Raw genomic sequence first — 18,713 nt, 5'->3', positions numbered from 1 at the left:
TCTTTAGCTTTTTGTCGGTTCCGCCTAACACCTCTTTCTTCTGGTACTCTTCACACCATTTCCATCTGCTTTTCACCCTTCCCCACTGGGATCATTCTCATGAACCTCTTCTGGACCAGTTCCAATGCCAGCACGTCCTTTCTTAGATAAGGTGCCCAAACTGCACGCAATACTCCGTGCCATCTGACCAATGCATTACAAAGTCTTAGATCCTGTCTTTTACATTCCAGTCCTCTGGAAATGAATGCCAACAGTCCTGACATATGACTGGAGTTTTTTTATAACTCTTGAATGTGTTTCCTAAAATGTGATGGCCAGAATAGAGCACGACAGTCCAGTGCTGACCTAGCCAATATGTTCAGTGGTTCAATTTAATATCAGTGAACCTATATAGCCTGAAATCCTTACTGTTCGCAGACATTCATGACACAGAAAAAAAGTCAAAGGATAAATGACAGAAACGTCAGAATCCCAAAGCCTCCCTCCCCCTCCCATGCACAAGCAGCAGCAAAGGAATCAACCCTCCCCCAAAAGCACCAACCCCCCAACCCCGCCACCCACCACCCACCATGCAAGCAATAGCAAAGCCCCCACAGAGACCTTGAGCTGGAGTCCATCTGAAAATTACAGTCTGTGCCCCAACATGTCAGTCAGGCTCTCCCTTACTAGCGAGGACGAGAGAGGTCACTCCTGCGACAGATGAGAGAGAGAGGCCAGAAGCTTGCAATCAGTTGTGTTGCTTCACTCCCGATCGAGAGAGAATGAGGGACTGGGAGATCGAGATCGAGGCTTTCTTCCTCCAGCAGCGCACACGCACTCAGCGTTTGTAATTCATCTGGCGTGGACAAAGTTTATCTCTTGTTAGGGGCAGATAAATCTCAGAAGGTAACACTTGAATCATAACTCTCCTTTTATTTGTATTGACAGAACATTTGCCAGACGCTCTGGTGCTCAGTGAATGGCACTTGTCGTTCTAAACTGGACGCTGCGGCAGACGGGACTAGCTGTGGAGAGAAAAAGGTATGAAAAGAGTTCAAAGCAAATTTAAAGTACAGATATGTCGCCATTTACCTGTGTTTCCGTACCAGGCCATGATGCAAACTGTCAGGGCAGTCTCCTCTGTGCATCTGTAGAAGTTTGTTAAAGTTTTAGATGACATGCCAAAACTGCACAAACTTCTGCAAAAGCAGTAGCAGTGTTGTGCCTTCTCTGTGATGGCTTGTGCATTGGTTCCAGGACAGATCCTCTGATATGATAATGCCAAGGAATTTAAAGTGACTAACCCTCCACACCTGCAGTTCCCTATTGAGGGCTGGCTCATGGATCTGTGGTTTCTCCTTCTGTAGCCAAGAAACATTAACTGGTGAGGCAGATGCTGTGCTGTATAGTATATAAAACTCTGGTTAGACCACACGTGGAATCTTGTGTCCAGTTCTGGTCACGCCATTATAGGAAGATTATGGAAACTTTAGAGAAGGTGCAGAGGCGATTTACCAGGATACTGCTAGGATTAGGGAAGCTCATTCTGTAAAAGGGCTGGATGGTTTAGAGTTTGTGAAATGTGTGCAGGATAGTTTTTTGCAACAAATCATAGAAGTACCGACTAGAGATGGGGCAGTGTTGGATCTCCTGTTAGGGAATGCGATAGGTCAGCTGACAGATGTATGTGTTGGGGAGCACTTCGGGTCCAGTGATCACAATAGCATTAGCTTCAATATAATTATGGAGAAGGACAGGACTGGACCTAGAGTTGAGATTTTTGATTGGAGAAAGGCTAACTTTGAGGAGATGCGCAGGGATTTAGAGAGAGTGGATTGGGTCAAGTTGTTTTATGGGAAGGATGTAATAGAGAAATGGAGGTCATTTAAGGGTGAAATTATGAGGGTACAGAATCTTTATGTTCCTGTTAGGTTGAAAGGAAAGGTTAAAGGTTTGAAAGCGCCATGGTTTTCAAGGGATATTAGAAACTTGTTTCAGAAAAAGAGGGATGTCTACAATAGATATAGGCAGCATGGAGTAAAGGAATTGCTCGAGGAATATAAAGAATGTAAAAGGAATCTTAAGAAAGAGATTAGAAAAGCTAAAAGAAGATACGAGTTTGGTTTGGCAAATAAGGTGGAAGTAAATCCGAAAGGTTTCTACAGTTATATTAAAAGCAAGAGGATAGTGAGGGATAAAATTGGTCCCTTAGAGAATCAGCGTGGTCAGCTATGTGTGGAGCCGAGGGAGATGGGAGAGATTTTGAATGATTTCTTCTCTTCGGTATTCACTAAGGAGAAGGATATTGAATGGTGTAAGGTGTGGGAAACAAGTAAGGAAGTTATGGAACCTATGACAATTAAAGAGGTGGAAGTACTGGCGCTTTTAAGAAATTTAAAAGTGGATAAATCTCCGGGTCCTGACAGGATATTCCCCAGGACCTTGAGGGAAGTTTGTGTAGAGATAGCAGGAGCTCTGACGGAGATCTTTCAGATGTCATTAGAAACGGGGATTGTGCCGGAGGATTGGCGTATTGCTCATGTGGTTCCATTGTTTAAAAAGGGTTCTAGAAGTAAGCCTGGCAATTATAGACCTGTCAGTTTGACATCAGTGGTGGGTAAGTTAATGGAAAGTATTCTTAGAGATAGTATTTATAATTATCTGGATAGACAGGATCTGATTAGGAGTAGCCAGCATGGATTTGTGTGTGGAAGGTCATGTTTGACAAACCTTATTGAATTTTTTGAAGAAGTTACGAGGAATGTTGACGAGGGTAAGGCAGTGGATGTAGTCTATATGGACTTCAGCAAGGCCTTTGACAAAGTTCCACATGGAAGGTTAGTTAAGAAGGTTCAGTCGTTAGGTATTAATGCTGGAGTAATAAAATGGATTCAACAGTGGCTAGATGGGAGATGCCAGAGAGTAGTGGTGGATAATTGTTTATTGGGATGGAGGCCGGTGACTAGCGGGGTGCCTCAGGGATCTGTTTTGAGCCCAATGTTGTTTGTAATATACATAAATGATCTGGATGATGGGGTGGTAAATTGGATTAGTACATATGCCGATGATACTAAGGTAGGAGGTGTTGTGGATAATGAAGTGGGTTTTCAAAGCTTGCAGGGAGATTTATGCCAGTTAGAGGAATGGGCTGAACATTGGCAGATGGAGTTTAATGCTGAGAAATGTGAGGTTCTACATTTTGGCAGGAATAATCCAAATAGAACATACAGGGTAAATGGTAGGGCATTGAGGAATGCAGTGGAGCAGAGAGATCTAGGAATAACAGTGCATAGTTCCCTGAAGGTGGAGTCTCATGTAGATAGGGTGGTGAAGAAGGCTTTTGGAACGCTGGCCTTTATAAATCAGAGCATTGAGTACAGAAGTTGGGATGTAATGTTAAAATTGTACAAGGCATTGGTAAGGCCAAATTTGGAATATTGTGTACAGTTCTGGTCACCGAATTATAGGAAAGATATCAATAAATTAGAGAGAGTGCAGAGACGATTTACTAGGATGTTACCTGGGTTTCAGCACTTAAGTTACAGAGAAAGGTTGAACAAGTTAGGTCTCTATTCATTGGAGCATAGAAGGTTGAGGGGGGATTTGATCGAGGTATTTAAAATTTTGAGAGGGATAGATAGAGTTGACGTGAATAGGCTGTTTCCATTGAGAGTAGGGGAGATTCAAACGAGAGGACATGATTTGAGAGTTAGGGGGCAAAAGTTTAAGGGAAACACGAGGGGGTATTTCTTTACTCAGAGAGTGATAGCTGTGTGGAATGAGCTTCCTGTAGAAGTAGTAGAGGCCAGTTCAGTTGTGTCATTTAAGGTAAAATTGGATAGGTCTATGGACAGGAAAGGAGTGGAGGGTTATGGGCTGAGTGCGGGTAGGTGGGACTAGGTGAGATTAAGAGTTCGGCACGGAGTAGGAAGGCCGAGATGGCCTGTTTCCATGCTGTGATTGTTATATGGTTATATGGTTATTAGAGAGCATATCCTGTGAGGATAGATTGAGCAAGCTAGGGCTTTTCTTTTTTGAGCGAAGAAGATGAGAGGTATCTTGATAGAGTTGTCCAAGATGACAAGAGCATGGATTGGACAGCCAGCACGTTTCCCAGCATTGAAGTGGCTTATACGAGTGGGCGTAATTTAAAAGTGATTAGAGGAAAATATAGGGGTGATGTCCAAGGTAACTTTTTTTTAAACTGAGAGTCGTGGCTGTGTAGAACGTGTTAACGGGGTAGTGGTAAAGGTAGTTAAGGTAGGGGCATTTAAGAAACTCTCAAACAAGCACACAGATGAAAGGAAAATGGAAGGCTATGTGGTACGGAAGGGTTGGATTGGTCTTGGAGCAGGTTAGAAGCTTGGCACAACATCATGGGCCAAAGAGTCTGTACTGCGCAGGTTGTTCGAGGAGAATTGCAATTTAGGCAAAGTATGCCAAGGGGATCAGCAAATATGAATCTGTGACCTAGTAAATAATTGGACATTAGGGGCTGGATAAGAGAGGAGGCTATGGATGTGGCGTCCCTGTTGCCTATGTGATATGCAAGCCAGTAGGCAACCTGAGCGAGTACGATACGCAGAGCAAGCTGTTGGCCATGTAGCAGGCTTCACCTCTCCACGCAGCTGGTGAATCCAAAGGAACAGCAGAGACCAATACAGTTTGGCTCCTGTGGCATTGCAGGAGTCGGCACATGGCTTTGAACTCAACACGTGTACCTTAAGGACTGCAGTTCCAGATTCTTTCTTGGAAGTTTACTCCCAAAGCCGTCCCCCCTGAGTGGGTATGGCTGCAAGGCCGCAGAGGTTTGAGATCAGAGTTTTCCTTCCCCTAGATGAGCTGCCAACCTCAGCAGGGAAGCCCTATCTGCCTGAAGCAACTGGTTTTAAGGTGCCAGTGTCCAGCCTTTGCTCCTCCTTCTGTCAGTAGAAACGGTTCTGCCAGGCTTAGTAGCTAAATCACATGCGAAGGCCAGGAGCCGGACTTGGTTGTCAGAGACTATTTGAGATGCACACCATTGGGAGCATCAGAAACAGAATCTGATTTAATATCTTATATCGTGAAATATGTTGACTTTGTGACAGCAGTACATAATAATAGGGGAAAAAAGCTGTGAAATATAGTAAGTGTGTGTGTGTGTGTGTGCGTGTGTATATATATAATGCGTTTCTAATGACAAGTACTGTTTATTGTTCTTGTGTTAAAATGCTTTTGTGAGATTATGGTGGAAAGTTCCAGTTTGTTTATTGTTACATTTTAGCTCGGGTTATACAGTTATTTGCTTATGTATTTGTGGGTCACCTTAATTGTAACCGGGGTATGCGATGGTCACCTCCCCAGTCTGTGTGAGACTGGTGGGGGTCCTCTCTCCGGGTTATGGAGTTCGGTCTGTTTTGTGTTTATCACAATAAAACGGTTCTTGAGTTAAAGAGCTTCCTCGTGTGTCATTATGGAGCAAATGTTCGCCACTATATATACATAAAATAGTTAAATAAGTAGTGCAAAAAAACAGAAATAAAAAAAGTAGTGAGGTAATGTTTGTGGGTTCGATGTCTATTCAGAGATAGCATGGCAGAGGAGAACAAGCTGACCCTGAATTCTTGAGTGTGTTCCTTCAGGCTGTGATACCTCCTTTCTGATTGGAGCAATGAGAAGGGGGCATATCCTGGCTGGTGGGGGCCCTTAATGATGGATGCTGCCTTTTAATGCATCACTCCTTGAAGATATCCTGGAAGCTACGGAGGCTAGTGTCCATGATGGAGCTGACTAAGTTTGTAAGTCTCTGCAGCTTACTTCCATCCTGTGCAGTAGCACCATCCCCCCCCCCCAAAACCAGAAGGCAATGCAGTCAGTTAGAATGCTCTCCACAGTACATCGGTAGAAATTTTGGAGACATACTGAATATTCTCAAGATCCTAATGAAATATAACTGCTGTGTTGAGCTTATCCCTACTACCATTCCAGGCTATGACAACCTAAGGAACCTGGAAAAGAGAAAGTAATAAGAAAATGTATTTAAAAAGTGCAACATTGACCTTGACCATCCTGGTCTGTGCAACTCAATAGTTTAAGAACCTTGTGTGAAATAACCTGTTGTATAATCTTCATCATTTTGCATCTTTAGCATTGCATCAGCCTGGAATCGTTCAATTTCCCTTTTGCCAATGTTAAGTTTTAACTCTGACTTTGAATAATCACCGGGGAATCGTTCATTCCAGGAACTGTTCAGGGTTGTTCTAAACACTTACATTCCTCCCCTCCCACGTTTGAACCTTTGCATCTGCCCGTGGGATGCTTGCTGCATTTGTCCTTGTCCATCTGTTGTTCATTTCTAGTAAGGAGGAAATGTGTGGAATACTGAACAGGGACGCCAGTATTGGGACAGCAAGATGGAACGAGAATCATCGAGCTACATTAAAGGCACATGTAAGAAAAACAAATTGAATAAAGAAATACAGATTTCTCACAATAAATCAAACTAGATTTTTCACTGAGAAATTTAAATTTCATAGAATTTGGATTGAACAATGTAAGTAATGTTATTAGAATTTAATGTTTTATAAAAGAAATGATCATGTAATTTATATCTTGCATTTATGATAAATGAAATATACTCCATCCTTTATTGTACATACACCAGCAAATTGTTGAAATAGTTTCCAACACACAATACAATGTCGACTTAATTTTTTTAATTGAAGTAAATTTGTTATCAAAGTACGTTTATGTCACCATATGCTACCTTAAGATCCATTTTCTTGCAGGTACTTGCAGTAAAACAAAGAAATCAAAAGTTTAAAGTTCAAAATAAATTTATTGTCAAAGTACATATATGCCACTATTAACAACCCTGAAGTTCATTTGCTAGTGGGCATACTCTAAATCTATTTTGGAATAATAACCATGATAGAATCAATGAAAGACCGCACCAACTTGGGCGTTCAATCAGTGTGCAAAAGATAATGATCTGTGCAAAGACAGAAAGAAAGAAATAGTGATAATACAAAATAAGCAATAATTGAGAACATGAGATGAAAATTCCTTCAATGTGAGTCCATAGTTTGTGGGAACAGTTCAGTGATGGGGAAGTGAAGTTGAGTAAAGTTATTCCCTTTGGTTCAAGAGCTTGATGGGTGAGGGATAATAATTGTTCCGGAAACTGATTACCTCAAGAAATACAACAGAATCAATGAAAAAATTACACACAAACAACCGATGTGCAAAAGAAGACAAAATGTGCAAATAGATGAGTAATAATAATAAATAAACAAGCTGAAGTACAAGTTGGGGAATAATTGGATGGTATAAGTTGAAAAGGCAATGTTGGTGTGAGCAGTGAAGGAACTCACTGTTGTTTGAATTGAATTTTGGACTAAATTTAAATACATAACTTTATGTTCTAGAGAATAGAATTCTTAGTGAATTTTATTTGTACATATTTTGGAAGGAATGTTGGCCAGGACTGTGGAACTTTTCATTCGATCAAGTATAGTTGCTGGTTGTTTAATGTCCACCCACGCAAGAACATGAGAGATAAATAATAAAGGCAGTGATCAACCCTGGCATTGTAGATATGGACTAGGTTTTAAGCTCACAACTGTTGAACCCTAATGCTTTTGCGATCTAAAGACTCTTCGGAAGTTAAGAATGAGGCATGAAACTTGTTGCTTATGGTCATTTTATTTAGTATTATCAGAGCAAAGAAGAAAGGAAGAAGAGGCCTTGAGAGAGACAAAGTAAAGAGCCAAAGACCAGAGGTCTTCTCATGCCAGAGCACTGAAAACAGAAAATTCCATAGTTGGGTTCAGTTGTTCTCCAGTTTTGGCAGTCCATTTGCAAACGTTTCATCACCATATGAGGAGACATCATCAATGCATTGTTCACTTGTATCTTCCAAATGCTTGACTTTATATACTTATCTGGTCATCCTTATGGAAACTCAGTTGTGACTTAGGGAGAGGGTCTTGTCATTGATTGGTTGTGTGTTGAACTCTGCATTTTCTGGAATTTTGCCTGCAATGGCTTATAAATAGGAACGACTTCTACATATCTCTTTATAAAATTGTTTGCGGAAAACCATGCTTCTGGGAATTTTCATCTATGATACGCGTTTGCTTGTGCAATAACTTTCACTGATGCCCAGTTGAATTTGTGCCCCTCTTGATCTTCATGGGTAGAGACAGGGAGAGTTGGTCATGCTGCTTTATAGCCAGTTGATGTTCATGGATCCTTGCGGATGGTTTTCTTCCACTTAGGCTGACGTAATATTTGCTGCAGTCCCCACATTGGATTTTGTAGACCACACTGGGTTTGTCGAATAGCACAGTTTGTTCTTTAGCTCTGCAGAGTACTCTCCTTGGTGTTGCTTTTGGCTTGTGCATGACCTTCTGAGTTCATTCTCTCATTTCTGAGCATGCTCTGAACTCTATCCAATCACATTCTTACATGGGACAGGTGATATCACCACATCTTCCTATCCTTAAAAAGAAAAACAATTAGTAACAATAATCAAAACAAATGCATAAGGTAACTTGTCTCTATCAGTCTCTCTGGGGGTTTACGAACAGGAGTAGACCTTCTCAGTGGCTCACACAGTTCTTGTGTTTCATTGTTATTTTCATGTTTTGTCTGGTCTGCATCAGTTAACGGAAACTCTGAAATTGGCTCTTTCCTAAGGTCTTTGCGATTTCTTCCTAACACTGCTCCTTCTTCTGTCTGGACCATGTATGATCAGGGTTGTACTTCTTCAAGTACTGTAGCTTTCTTAATTCCTTCCACTTCCATTTGTAATGAAATACGAATCTTCTTTCCTTCATCTAATTCATTCATTAACTGTGTAATCTCTTTTTTATGCTGAGACTTCATCATTTCAATAAAACTTCTCAATTCCTTCACTTGTGCTTTCACTTCTTCAATTGGATCCTGATTCTTGTCACGTTTTGGCTTCAGGTCAGTATTGTACTGTACTGGCAAGCTTGGCCTTTGTCCTCCTGCAGAGGTGAGATCATGATGGAATGAATAGTCCATTGATGCATGTGCATTACTCCCAGAGGGCAAAATTGCAACTCCTGGTTTTGGTGGCAATGCTTTGTCAGACGCTAGTAACAAAGGATGGGTCTGGGAGCTTTCTCTGGGAGCCATTTTTCTAAAATGGCTGACTCCTAGCCATTTTATTCTGTCACTGTATTCTGACTCTGTGTCACTGTCCGGGACTAATACTCTTTTCACCAAATTCATTCTCTCATAGGCAGATAAACCCAGTATTGACTGTACATTCTTTGGCACCACCACAAATAAAAGCGTGTGCACAATATTTTTGTGTGATACTTTTGCCACACATGTTCCTTTAACTGGAATGTCTGCACCTGAATACCCAGTCAGTTTTATATTTGTCTTATGTAACTTTGGTCTTGGCTTTAATGTATTGAACTTAGATACTGTAAGAACATTTACTTGTGCTCCAGTATCAAGTTTAAACAGAATATTGTTTTGGTTCACTTGCAATGGCATAGTCCAGTCATTCTTACTTTGTTTGTTTTCACAAAGCACATCTATATAAAACTCCTCGAGTTCATTTTCTAGCACTGCATTTACTGGTTTTATTTTCTTTCTACTTCTGCAACAGCATGAAAAATGATTACACTTACCGCAGTTGTTGCACATTTTCCGATACACTGGCCACTTTTTTGGTCGGTGCTGCCACCCACAGCGATCACAATGTTTTTTTCTTTCAGATGACGTCTTGCTCTCTGTTGGTTTTGTTGTCACTTCATTATTTTTTCTAATATGTTCGTGCTTTACAGCTTTTGTACAGCTCTCAATAAAAAGCTCTTTTATCTGCGACATCACAGTTTCCAAAGCTTTGCACAGCCTTAAAGCTTTTTCCAGGTTGATGTCTTGTTCTCTTAACAGTCTTTCTCTCAGACCATTATCCAAAATTCCACAAACAATTCCGTCTTTAATGAGAGAGTCTGTGAGCTCTGCAAACTCGCATGTTTTACTGTAGTGTCTCAACTCCGTAACAAATTGATCAATCGTTTGACCAGCTTTCTGCCGACATTTGAAAAATTTGTACCGTTCATACGTCACATTGTGCTTCGGTATACAAAATGCATCAAATTTGTCCATTATCACTTTTAGATTCAAATTACCTCCATTGCCAAAAGTAAAATGGTTATAGACCTCAATTGCGCTGTCACCTATTATGTGGAGTAGAATTGTAGCTTTTGTTTCTTCCGATTTTTCATCTGCTCCGTTCGCCAATAAATTTCAAAATGCTGTTTAAATCTTTTCCAGTTTTCAGCTACATTTCCAGTCAGCTGAAGCGTCAATGGGGGTTACAAACCTTCCATTTTTAAAACTGTTAGCACACCAAAACAACTTGCGCTCTTTTTCTTGATTATCTTCGCTTCTCCCTTGTTAGCTAAATGTATTATTCTTCCAGACCGACTTCAGACACCATGTTCTGTTCTTTAAATGTACCGTGGGTTACTAAGAACAAACCATATTCTGGAAGAATTAAATCTAGAACTTTTATTTACAACAGCAAACAGCAACCACGTTTTTATCACACAAGTTCTTAGATCATTCTCTCATTTCTGCGCATGCACTGAACTCTGTCCAATCACATTCTTACACGTGACGCGTGATATCACCACACCTATCTCACTGCTTTCTCTCTGTGATCTCCGCTGCTCTCTGACTCTTCGACCATGCCCTCACCCAGCCCTGCTTTGCCTGACGTGCTGTGTTCCTCCAGCATTTTGTGTGTGTTCCTCACTATTTCCAGCATCTGTAAATCCAGAGTAACACACACAAAATGCTGGAGGAACTCAGTAGGTCAGGCATCATCTGTGGGGAGGAATAAACTGTCAACGTTTGGTCCAAGACCATGCAGAATCATGAAAGGTCTTGGCCCGAAACGTTAACTGTTGTGGGACATTGAAGTATGGATGCTGGCTGACCTGCTGAGTTCTGGCAGTAGTTTGAATGTGTTACTCATTATGAAAGCACATTTTCCTTCACCAAGGATTAGATAGGAATCTCATTCAGCAGCAGCTGATGTAAAGACTTAAATAGAGAGATTCTTTGGTCCTTTTAGTTTTTGTATTCTGCAATAATGAGGCAACTATACATTGCTGTCATGTAAGAACAGGTTTGTACAGATCCCTTAGTTCAGAATAAAGTCCTTTGGTATCTGCCACTGGCATCCTTTTGACTTTTACAACTTAAAATACTTTAGGAAATCCACCGGCCTCTGGAGGATTGTGGTTTGCATATGAAATTAGCAGCCACAAGACCAGGCATTCAACCTGAAGATGATTTTAAATCACACTGTCATGGTGTGGAATGTAAATGCAAATAATTGACATGAAAAGTTAGTGTGAACATTGGGGCTTCGTGAAGACCTGTGCAGGGAGGTTACAGTTGGTGAAGGACATTGGAAATGTGTGTTTGAGTATGTAATATGGGTTTATTCACAACCCTAATAAAACTGAACCTGCTGAGAGTCAATCAAAAGCCGTGTGTTCCGGATATCTTACGAGGAAAGAAATCTTCTATCCTGATTGCTGTGGCTTGTTTGTGATAAACTCGGTGGCCACTTTATTAGGTACAGCTCTACACCTGCTTGTTAATGCAAATATCTAATCAGCTAATTATGTGACAGCAACTCAATGATTAAAGCATGCAGACATGGTCAAGAGGTTCAGTTGGTGTTCAAACCAAACATCAGAATGGGGAAGAGATATGATCAAAGTGACTTTTACTGTGGATTGTTTGCTGGTGTCAGACGGGCTGGTTGCAGTATTTCAGAAACTTTTGGGATTTTCACACACAACAGTCTCCAGAGTTTACAGAGATTGGTGTGATAAACAAAAGAGTATCCAGTGAGTGGCAGGTCTGTGGGTGAAAATGCCTCGTTAAAGAGAGAGGTCAGAGGACAGTGGCCAGACTGCTTCAAGCTGACAGGAAGGTGACAGTAACTCAAACAACCCCATGTTACAACATTGGTGTGCAGTAAAGCATCTCTGAACGTACAACATGCTGAACTTTAAAGTTGATGGGCTGCAGCAGCAGAAGACCACATAAAAGCACTCTGTAGCCGTTTAATTAGGTGAAGAAGGATTATAACAAATTGGTCACTGTGTATGAGTGTTGCATATACCATTTTAGTATCAAAACTCCACTCAAAATGAAATATCAGATGTGGGGATACACAGGTGCCTTCAGGTTATCTTGATCTTCCGTCTCTGTTGCAGATTTGCCTTCACAGTATGCTTGTTCAGTGTCTGCCTTCTCATATGATGTGGGTGATCATGGCCACTCCATGACCATAATTGTTCATGGCAATTTTTCCACAGAAGTGGTTTTTTGCCATTGCCTTCTTCTGGGCAGTGTCTTCACAAGACGGGTGACCCCAGCCATTATCAGTACTGTTCAGAGACTGCCTGCCTGGCGTCAGTGGTCACACAACCAGGACTTGTGACAAGCACCAGCTGCTCATACAACTATCCACCACTCACTCCCATGGCTTCACATGACTCTGATCAGGGGACTAAGCAGGCACTACCTTGACCTGCAGGCTAACGGAGTGAAGAAGTACCTTATACCTCCTTTGGTGGAGAAGTATTTTCACTTCATCACCGACATGAGGTAGTTGAAACACAGACTGTTAGGACTCATCAGGTCAGGTCGCATTCATCAAGGTAAATGAACAGTTGACATTTCGGGCTGAGACCCTTCAGCAGGAAGGAATGTCTACACTTTATTTCCCTCCATGGGTGAAGCCCTAACTTCTTGAGGTCCTTCTGCATTTTCTGTGTCTTGCTCAAGATTTCCTGCATCCACGGGATCTCTTGTGTTTACGGATGTTTGGAATGTGTTCAGACTGGTGTTTAGTTTTACACTCGAGGAGACTTTTATGGAATAGTTAAAGTGACACACATGATACTGGAGGAACTCACCAGGCCAGGCAGCATCTATGGAAATGAATATACAGTATGGTCAACATTTTGGGCTGAGACCTTCATTATGACTGGACAGGAAGGGGGAAGGAAGGGTGAAGGGAAGGAGTACAATCTGAAAGATAGGTGGGTGAGGGAGGGAGCATGAGCTGATAAGTTGGGAGGTGATAGGTGGGAAAGGTAAAGGACTAAAGAAGAATGAAGCTGAAAGGATAGAAAGTGGACCATGGGAGAAGGGGAAGGAAGAAGGTCACAGGGGGGAGGTGATAGGCTGACGAGGAGATGAGAAAGGCTAAGAAGGGAGCCAGAATTGGAAATGGAAAAGGGGAGAAGTGGGAGTGTGGAGAAATTGCCAGAAGTTGGAGACATGGCCTAAATTTCTCTGCGGTGTCACCCAGGCTATCTCTCCTACAAGCTGGGTTCACTACATTTCATTTTGTACATGTGCATATTAAGATGGCGCTGGTGAGACAAATCAACACTTTAATGGTAGCAAACAAAACTACTAACTACTCTATTAATCACACATTTTGTGCACAACAATCACTGCAATCAGTAGCGAGTAGTTTTCCATTGTGTGGTGTCCTGGGGGATTCGGTGAACTGGATTCTTGAAGGTAAAGAACGGTTTTGGCACTGTGGTGGGTATGGTGGCTGAACTGAAGCAACAGAGCCAAGAGTGAAGAGAGAGCTGGATTGAAGCAGCAGGGCCCAGGCCCGAGGGCGAGCCACGAGCCAATATTTGGCCAATTTAAGCACAGAACCAGATTGAAAAAGTCGTGATGTTGGGCCCGGAGGTGAGAGACGTGCCAGTGTTCATTTGCTGCACCATAACATTTTCTTGTCTCTGTGAACTGAAGCTGTGGCCTGCAACTAATGGGCTCCTGGACCATCTTCAGCAATGAACTGACTTTGTGGCTGTGGACTCACTTTCACAAACTTTAGTTCTGAGTGTTAATTGTTTACTTTTTTATTGCTTGCACAATTAGTTCTTTTTATGACACATTCAGCATTTGACAGATTTTTCTAATGGGTTCTATTAGGTTTCTTTTTTTGTGTTTTCCTGTAAGAAAACAAATTTCAAGGTTGTTTATTCAGACTTTTGCACAGTAAATATACTTACTTTATAGTGAATATAGTTTGAACTTTGATATTCTCATAGGATATAATGGGTATTGAAAATAACTCATAATTACAAAGAAATGAGCAGCTCTGGTTGTTTACCCTTTCCTTTCCAGCAGACATGGACTTCAAGTTTACACCTTACAATGGCAGCATTATAGAATATGTCTCTGTCAAGATGATCACAGTCACTGCAGTGTGAGTTAGTTCTTGTGTTTATATTCTCAGCTGTGCAAATGTAGGAAGATGCCCTATGGTTTCCTATCCATTAAAATTAATGAGGGATAGAGAAAGCAAAGTTTCTGTCTGATCTGAATTAACCTGGCTCCTCTTGAAATTGAATATGTCCCAGAACCCACTGCATCATCACATCCGATAGAGAGCTGCAAATTAGTTGAGATATTTTTTCTGTAGTATTACCCTTACTCAGTAATCTATGCATTGTATTCCAGCTGAGATTTCTGCTCACATTCGTATGATAACTGATCATTTTGATAGAGTTATATTTCTTGTTAATCCAGATACAGCATCTTGACTCAAAGCATTAACCAAAACTTTGTCTCCACCTTCTTTCTTCCAGTTGTTTATTTCTTGTGCCAGATTCCAGCACTTGCAGTCTCTTGTATCTTTCATCTTTGTTTCATGCTCTCATCTAATCTCTTGCTTGCCCAGAGCTATGAAGCATTTCATTTTCTAGACCAGGGGCTCACAGCCTTTTTATTTAATGCCATTAGGCCTTGCCATTAACCAAGGGGGCCATGGACTCCAGGTTGGGAACACTTGTTCTAGAGGTTAAGAATGTTAGGAACTGGAGAGAGATCACTTAGCAATAATATCATGACTTGTCTTTAACTTCTGTTATATATTCCTTCATGATCCTACATCTCTGGATTCCTTTAATGTTCAATAATTCCTTTGTCATTTTCTTGAATAAACTCAGTAACTGAGCATCACCTATTGGACAGAAAATTCCAAGCATTCGTTACCTTGTGTGAGAAGACATTTCTTCATGTCTCAGTTATAAATGAACGATGGCTTAATTTGATATGTAAAATAGCTGGTTCTTTATGTATTCAGCAAGGGAAACATCCCTGCATTTAACTTGGCAATCCCCTTAGGAATTTTGTTTATTTCCACCACCTCACAGATTTCCAAATTCAAGAACATACAGTGCATCAATCTGTTGAATCGCTGCATGTAGGGTGATCTCTGATCTCAGAATCCAGGGGACTTCGAAGAAATATTCTTCCATTGGAGGGGAAAATAAGCCTATGAATGCTACTTCAGATATGGACTCAGCATGTCCTTGGTTACTCAGTGCAAACTGTCTCCTGTGCTCAAATGTCACTACAATAAAGGTGAACATCATGGTTACATTCCTCATTGATCTCTGTTCCCACACACTGGTTTTCAGTGATGCACGTACAAAGACATCCAGGTTCCCCTGAATGACAACTCTCTCGTAACTTAAAAGAAAATTCTCTTGCCTTTCTACTTCATCAAGTTGATAGACTTGAATATGGTGTGTAAGTATTCTTTAGTCAAGGGACTGAGTTCAAGGGCCATGAAGTAAAATTGCATCTCTGTAAAACCCTGGTTGGAGTATTTTCTTCTGTTCTTCAATATAGGAGGGATGTGGAGGCTTTAGAGGGGTTGTAGAGATTTACCACATGCTGCCTGGAGTGAGGGCATGTCTTATGAAGATGGGTGGGCTAGGGCTTTAATCTTTAGAGTGAAGGAGGAGGAGAGGTGACTTGATAGAGGAGTACAAGATAATAAGAGGCATAGATAGAGTGAATAGCCAGAGACTTTTCCCCCCAGGGCAAAAATGGCTAATATGAGGGGCATAATTTTAAGTTGATTGGAGGTAGGTATAGGGTTTTTTCAGAAATAAGTCAGAGGTAAGTAATGACATACGGAGTAGTGGGTGCATGAAAGGACAAGCAAGGGGTGATGGTAAAAGCAGATATATTAGTGGTGTTTAAGAGACTCTTTGATACACATATGGGTGATAGAAAAATGGAGGATGATGTAAGAGGGAAGGACTAGATTGATTTTGGGGTGGTTTAAAAGGTTGGCACATATTGTGGGCTGAAGGGTCTCTACTATGCTGTAATGTTCTATGTTCTTTTCAACTAAAGTGATGATTATTTGTTTTTCTGCATATCCTGCAACACCCACGAGTCATGGTCTGCCAACCCAGAAATATTCCATTTATTCCTACTCTCTGGTTTCTGTCTGTCTGATACATAATCTATGCCTGTGTATACCCCTCAAACCATGCACTTTCCGTTACTATTGAGGGTCTATAAAGACCCCCATTGGGGTTATTGCCCCCTTCCTGTTTCTGATTTTCACCCACAGTGACTCAGTAGACAATCCCTTCATGACTTCCTCCTTTTCTGCAGCCATGATACTATTCTTGTTTAGCAATGCCACTCCCCCAACTCTTTTGCCTCCCTCCCTGTCTTTTTTGAAACGTCTAAAGCCTGGCACACTCTGTAGCCATTCCTGCCTCTGAGACATCCAAGTCTCTGTAATGGCTACAACGTCATAGTTCCACGTATTGCTTCATGGTCTAAGTTCATCTGCCCTTTTTTATGATACTCCTTGCATTAAAATAGACATTTTTCCAACCATCTGGCTGAGAAGTGGCAGATGGAGTTCAACCCAGATAAGTGTAAAGTGGTTCATTTCGGTAGGTCAAAGTTGATGACAGCATATTACATAGAAACATTGAAACATAGAAAACCTACAGCACAATACAGGCCCTTCAGCCCACAATGCTGTGCAAAGCATATGCTTACTTTAGAAATTACTTTACTTACTTTAGGGTTATCCATAGCACTCTGTTTTCCTAAGCTCCATGTACCTATCCAGGAGCCTCTTAAAAGATCCTATTGTATCCACCTCCACCACCGTTGCTGGCAGCCCATTCCACACACTCTCTACGTAAAAAACTTACCCCTGACTTATCCTCTGTATCTACTTCCAAGCACCTTAAAACTGTGCCCTCTTGTGTTAGCCATTTCAGCCCTATGAAAAAGGTTCTGATGATCAATGCCTCTCATCATCTTATATACCTGTATCAGGTCACCTCTCATCCTCACTTGCTCCAAGGAAATTTGAACTTATTTCCACTTGGAATAATTTACTTATTCTTATTTCCACTTGGCATAATTTACTTATTATTATTTAATTATTTATGGTTTTATATTGCTATATTTCTACACTACCCCTTGTTGGTGCGACTGTAACGAAACCCAGTTTCCCTTGGGATCAATAGAGTCTGTCTGTCTGTCTGTCTGAAAAAAGGCCAAGTTCAAGGAGATTAACTAGGATGTTGCCTGGATTGAGGAGCAAGCTTTATGAGAATAGATTGAGTGACTTTGGCCTTTTCTCCTTGAAGTGACGAAGGGTGAGAGGTGACCTGATAGAGGTGTTTAAGATAATGAGAGGCATTGATCGTGTTGATCAATCAACCAGAGGCTTTTTCCCAGGGCTGAAATGACTAACACAAGGGGGCATTGTTTTAAGGTGTTTGGAAGAAGGTATAATGTGAATGTCAGAGTTAAGTTTTTCATGCCGAGAGTGGTGGGTGTGTGGAATGCATTGCCAGTGACAGTGGTAGAGGCAAATACAATAGGGTCGTTTAAGACTTTACATGGAGTTTAGAAAAATAGACGACAATGTAGTTGGGAAGTATTAGGCAGTTTCTAGATTAGGTTACATGGTGGGCCAAAGGGCCTGTAATATGTTGTAGATTTCTATGCTCTATGTTAATACCAATTTCTTGTTGTAATTTGCAGGGCTATTTAGTATTGCACTGTAATGCAGCTGCCAAACAGCAAATCTCAGTTCAGCTCAGTTCAAGTTTAATTGTCATTCAACCATACACGAATACCCATGCATACAGCCAAATGGAACAGCGTTACTCAAGATCGTCCACCAGAACCCCAGTTCCAGTCCCAGGACCCTCATCACAGACATCTCCAGAACTCAGGCAGTTAGGTAGAGCTTCCTTAACTCCCCAATAGTGTGAGCATCAGTGGAAAACAACTTGTACGCTTGCTACTGAACCGCCAATCAGCAAAGCTCCAAATGCCCATTGTGTCTGGGACAACAGCACCACCAGGTAGAGACGAGGGGCCTTTTATCTGGCAAGCTCTCCCTTTCCTCTCATTGCAGCACCATAGCCCAACTCACTCTCTTGCCCTCCTTCAACACTGACGGCTCTACGCACATGTTAGGCTCTGGTAGATTCACGCACAGCAGGTACCTTTTTGGACTGGTCTCGGTGTATGCAGCTTGGACTCCATACCAAGGCTGTTTCTCACCTCTTCTGTATCACAGCCATTGATGGATATCACCCATAGTACATGGTCCAGCTGTATCTCATTAGCAGGTAGCAGAGAGATGATCTGCTCTGGTAGCTTACTTGTCATAGCTACCGTACAGAAGATAAACTTTGTTTGTAAAATGTCGGGGAGAATGGTGATTGTGAAGCCACAGACCCCCCTCCCCCCACTGGGCACAGGACAAGTATCATCTGTTTTATGTATTTTATCATGGTTATAATCACTTACGTGTTGGTGCGTGGCCAAGTGGTTAAGGCTTTCGTCTAGTGATCTGAAGGTCGCTAGTT

At 41.5% G+C, this 18,713-nt stretch overlaps 1 protein-coding gene across 1 annotated transcript in view; it reads left to right on the top strand.

Moving 5' to 3' along the window:
* LOC140737658 (A disintegrin and metalloproteinase with thrombospondin motifs 12-like) overlaps nucleotides 1-18,713 on the top strand; it is a 615,581-nt gene that overhangs the window by 272,867 nt on the left and 324,001 nt on the right. Inside the window, exon 10 of the mRNA XM_073064184.1 lies at nucleotides 928-1,020. Coding sequence (XP_072920285.1) covers nucleotides 928-1,020 — 93 coding nt within the window. The remainder of the gene's footprint in view (nucleotides 1-927; nucleotides 1,021-18,713) is intronic.

Source organism: Hemitrygon akajei, chromosome 13 (assembly GCF_048418815.1).
Source record: "Hemitrygon akajei chromosome 13, sHemAka1.3, whole genome shotgun sequence".
Lineage (NCBI taxonomy): Eukaryota > Metazoa > Chordata > Chondrichthyes > Myliobatiformes > Dasyatidae > Hemitrygon > Hemitrygon akajei.
The sequence above is the reverse complement of the archived record's forward strand: the minus strand, read 5'-3'. Positions and strand labels throughout refer to the sequence as shown.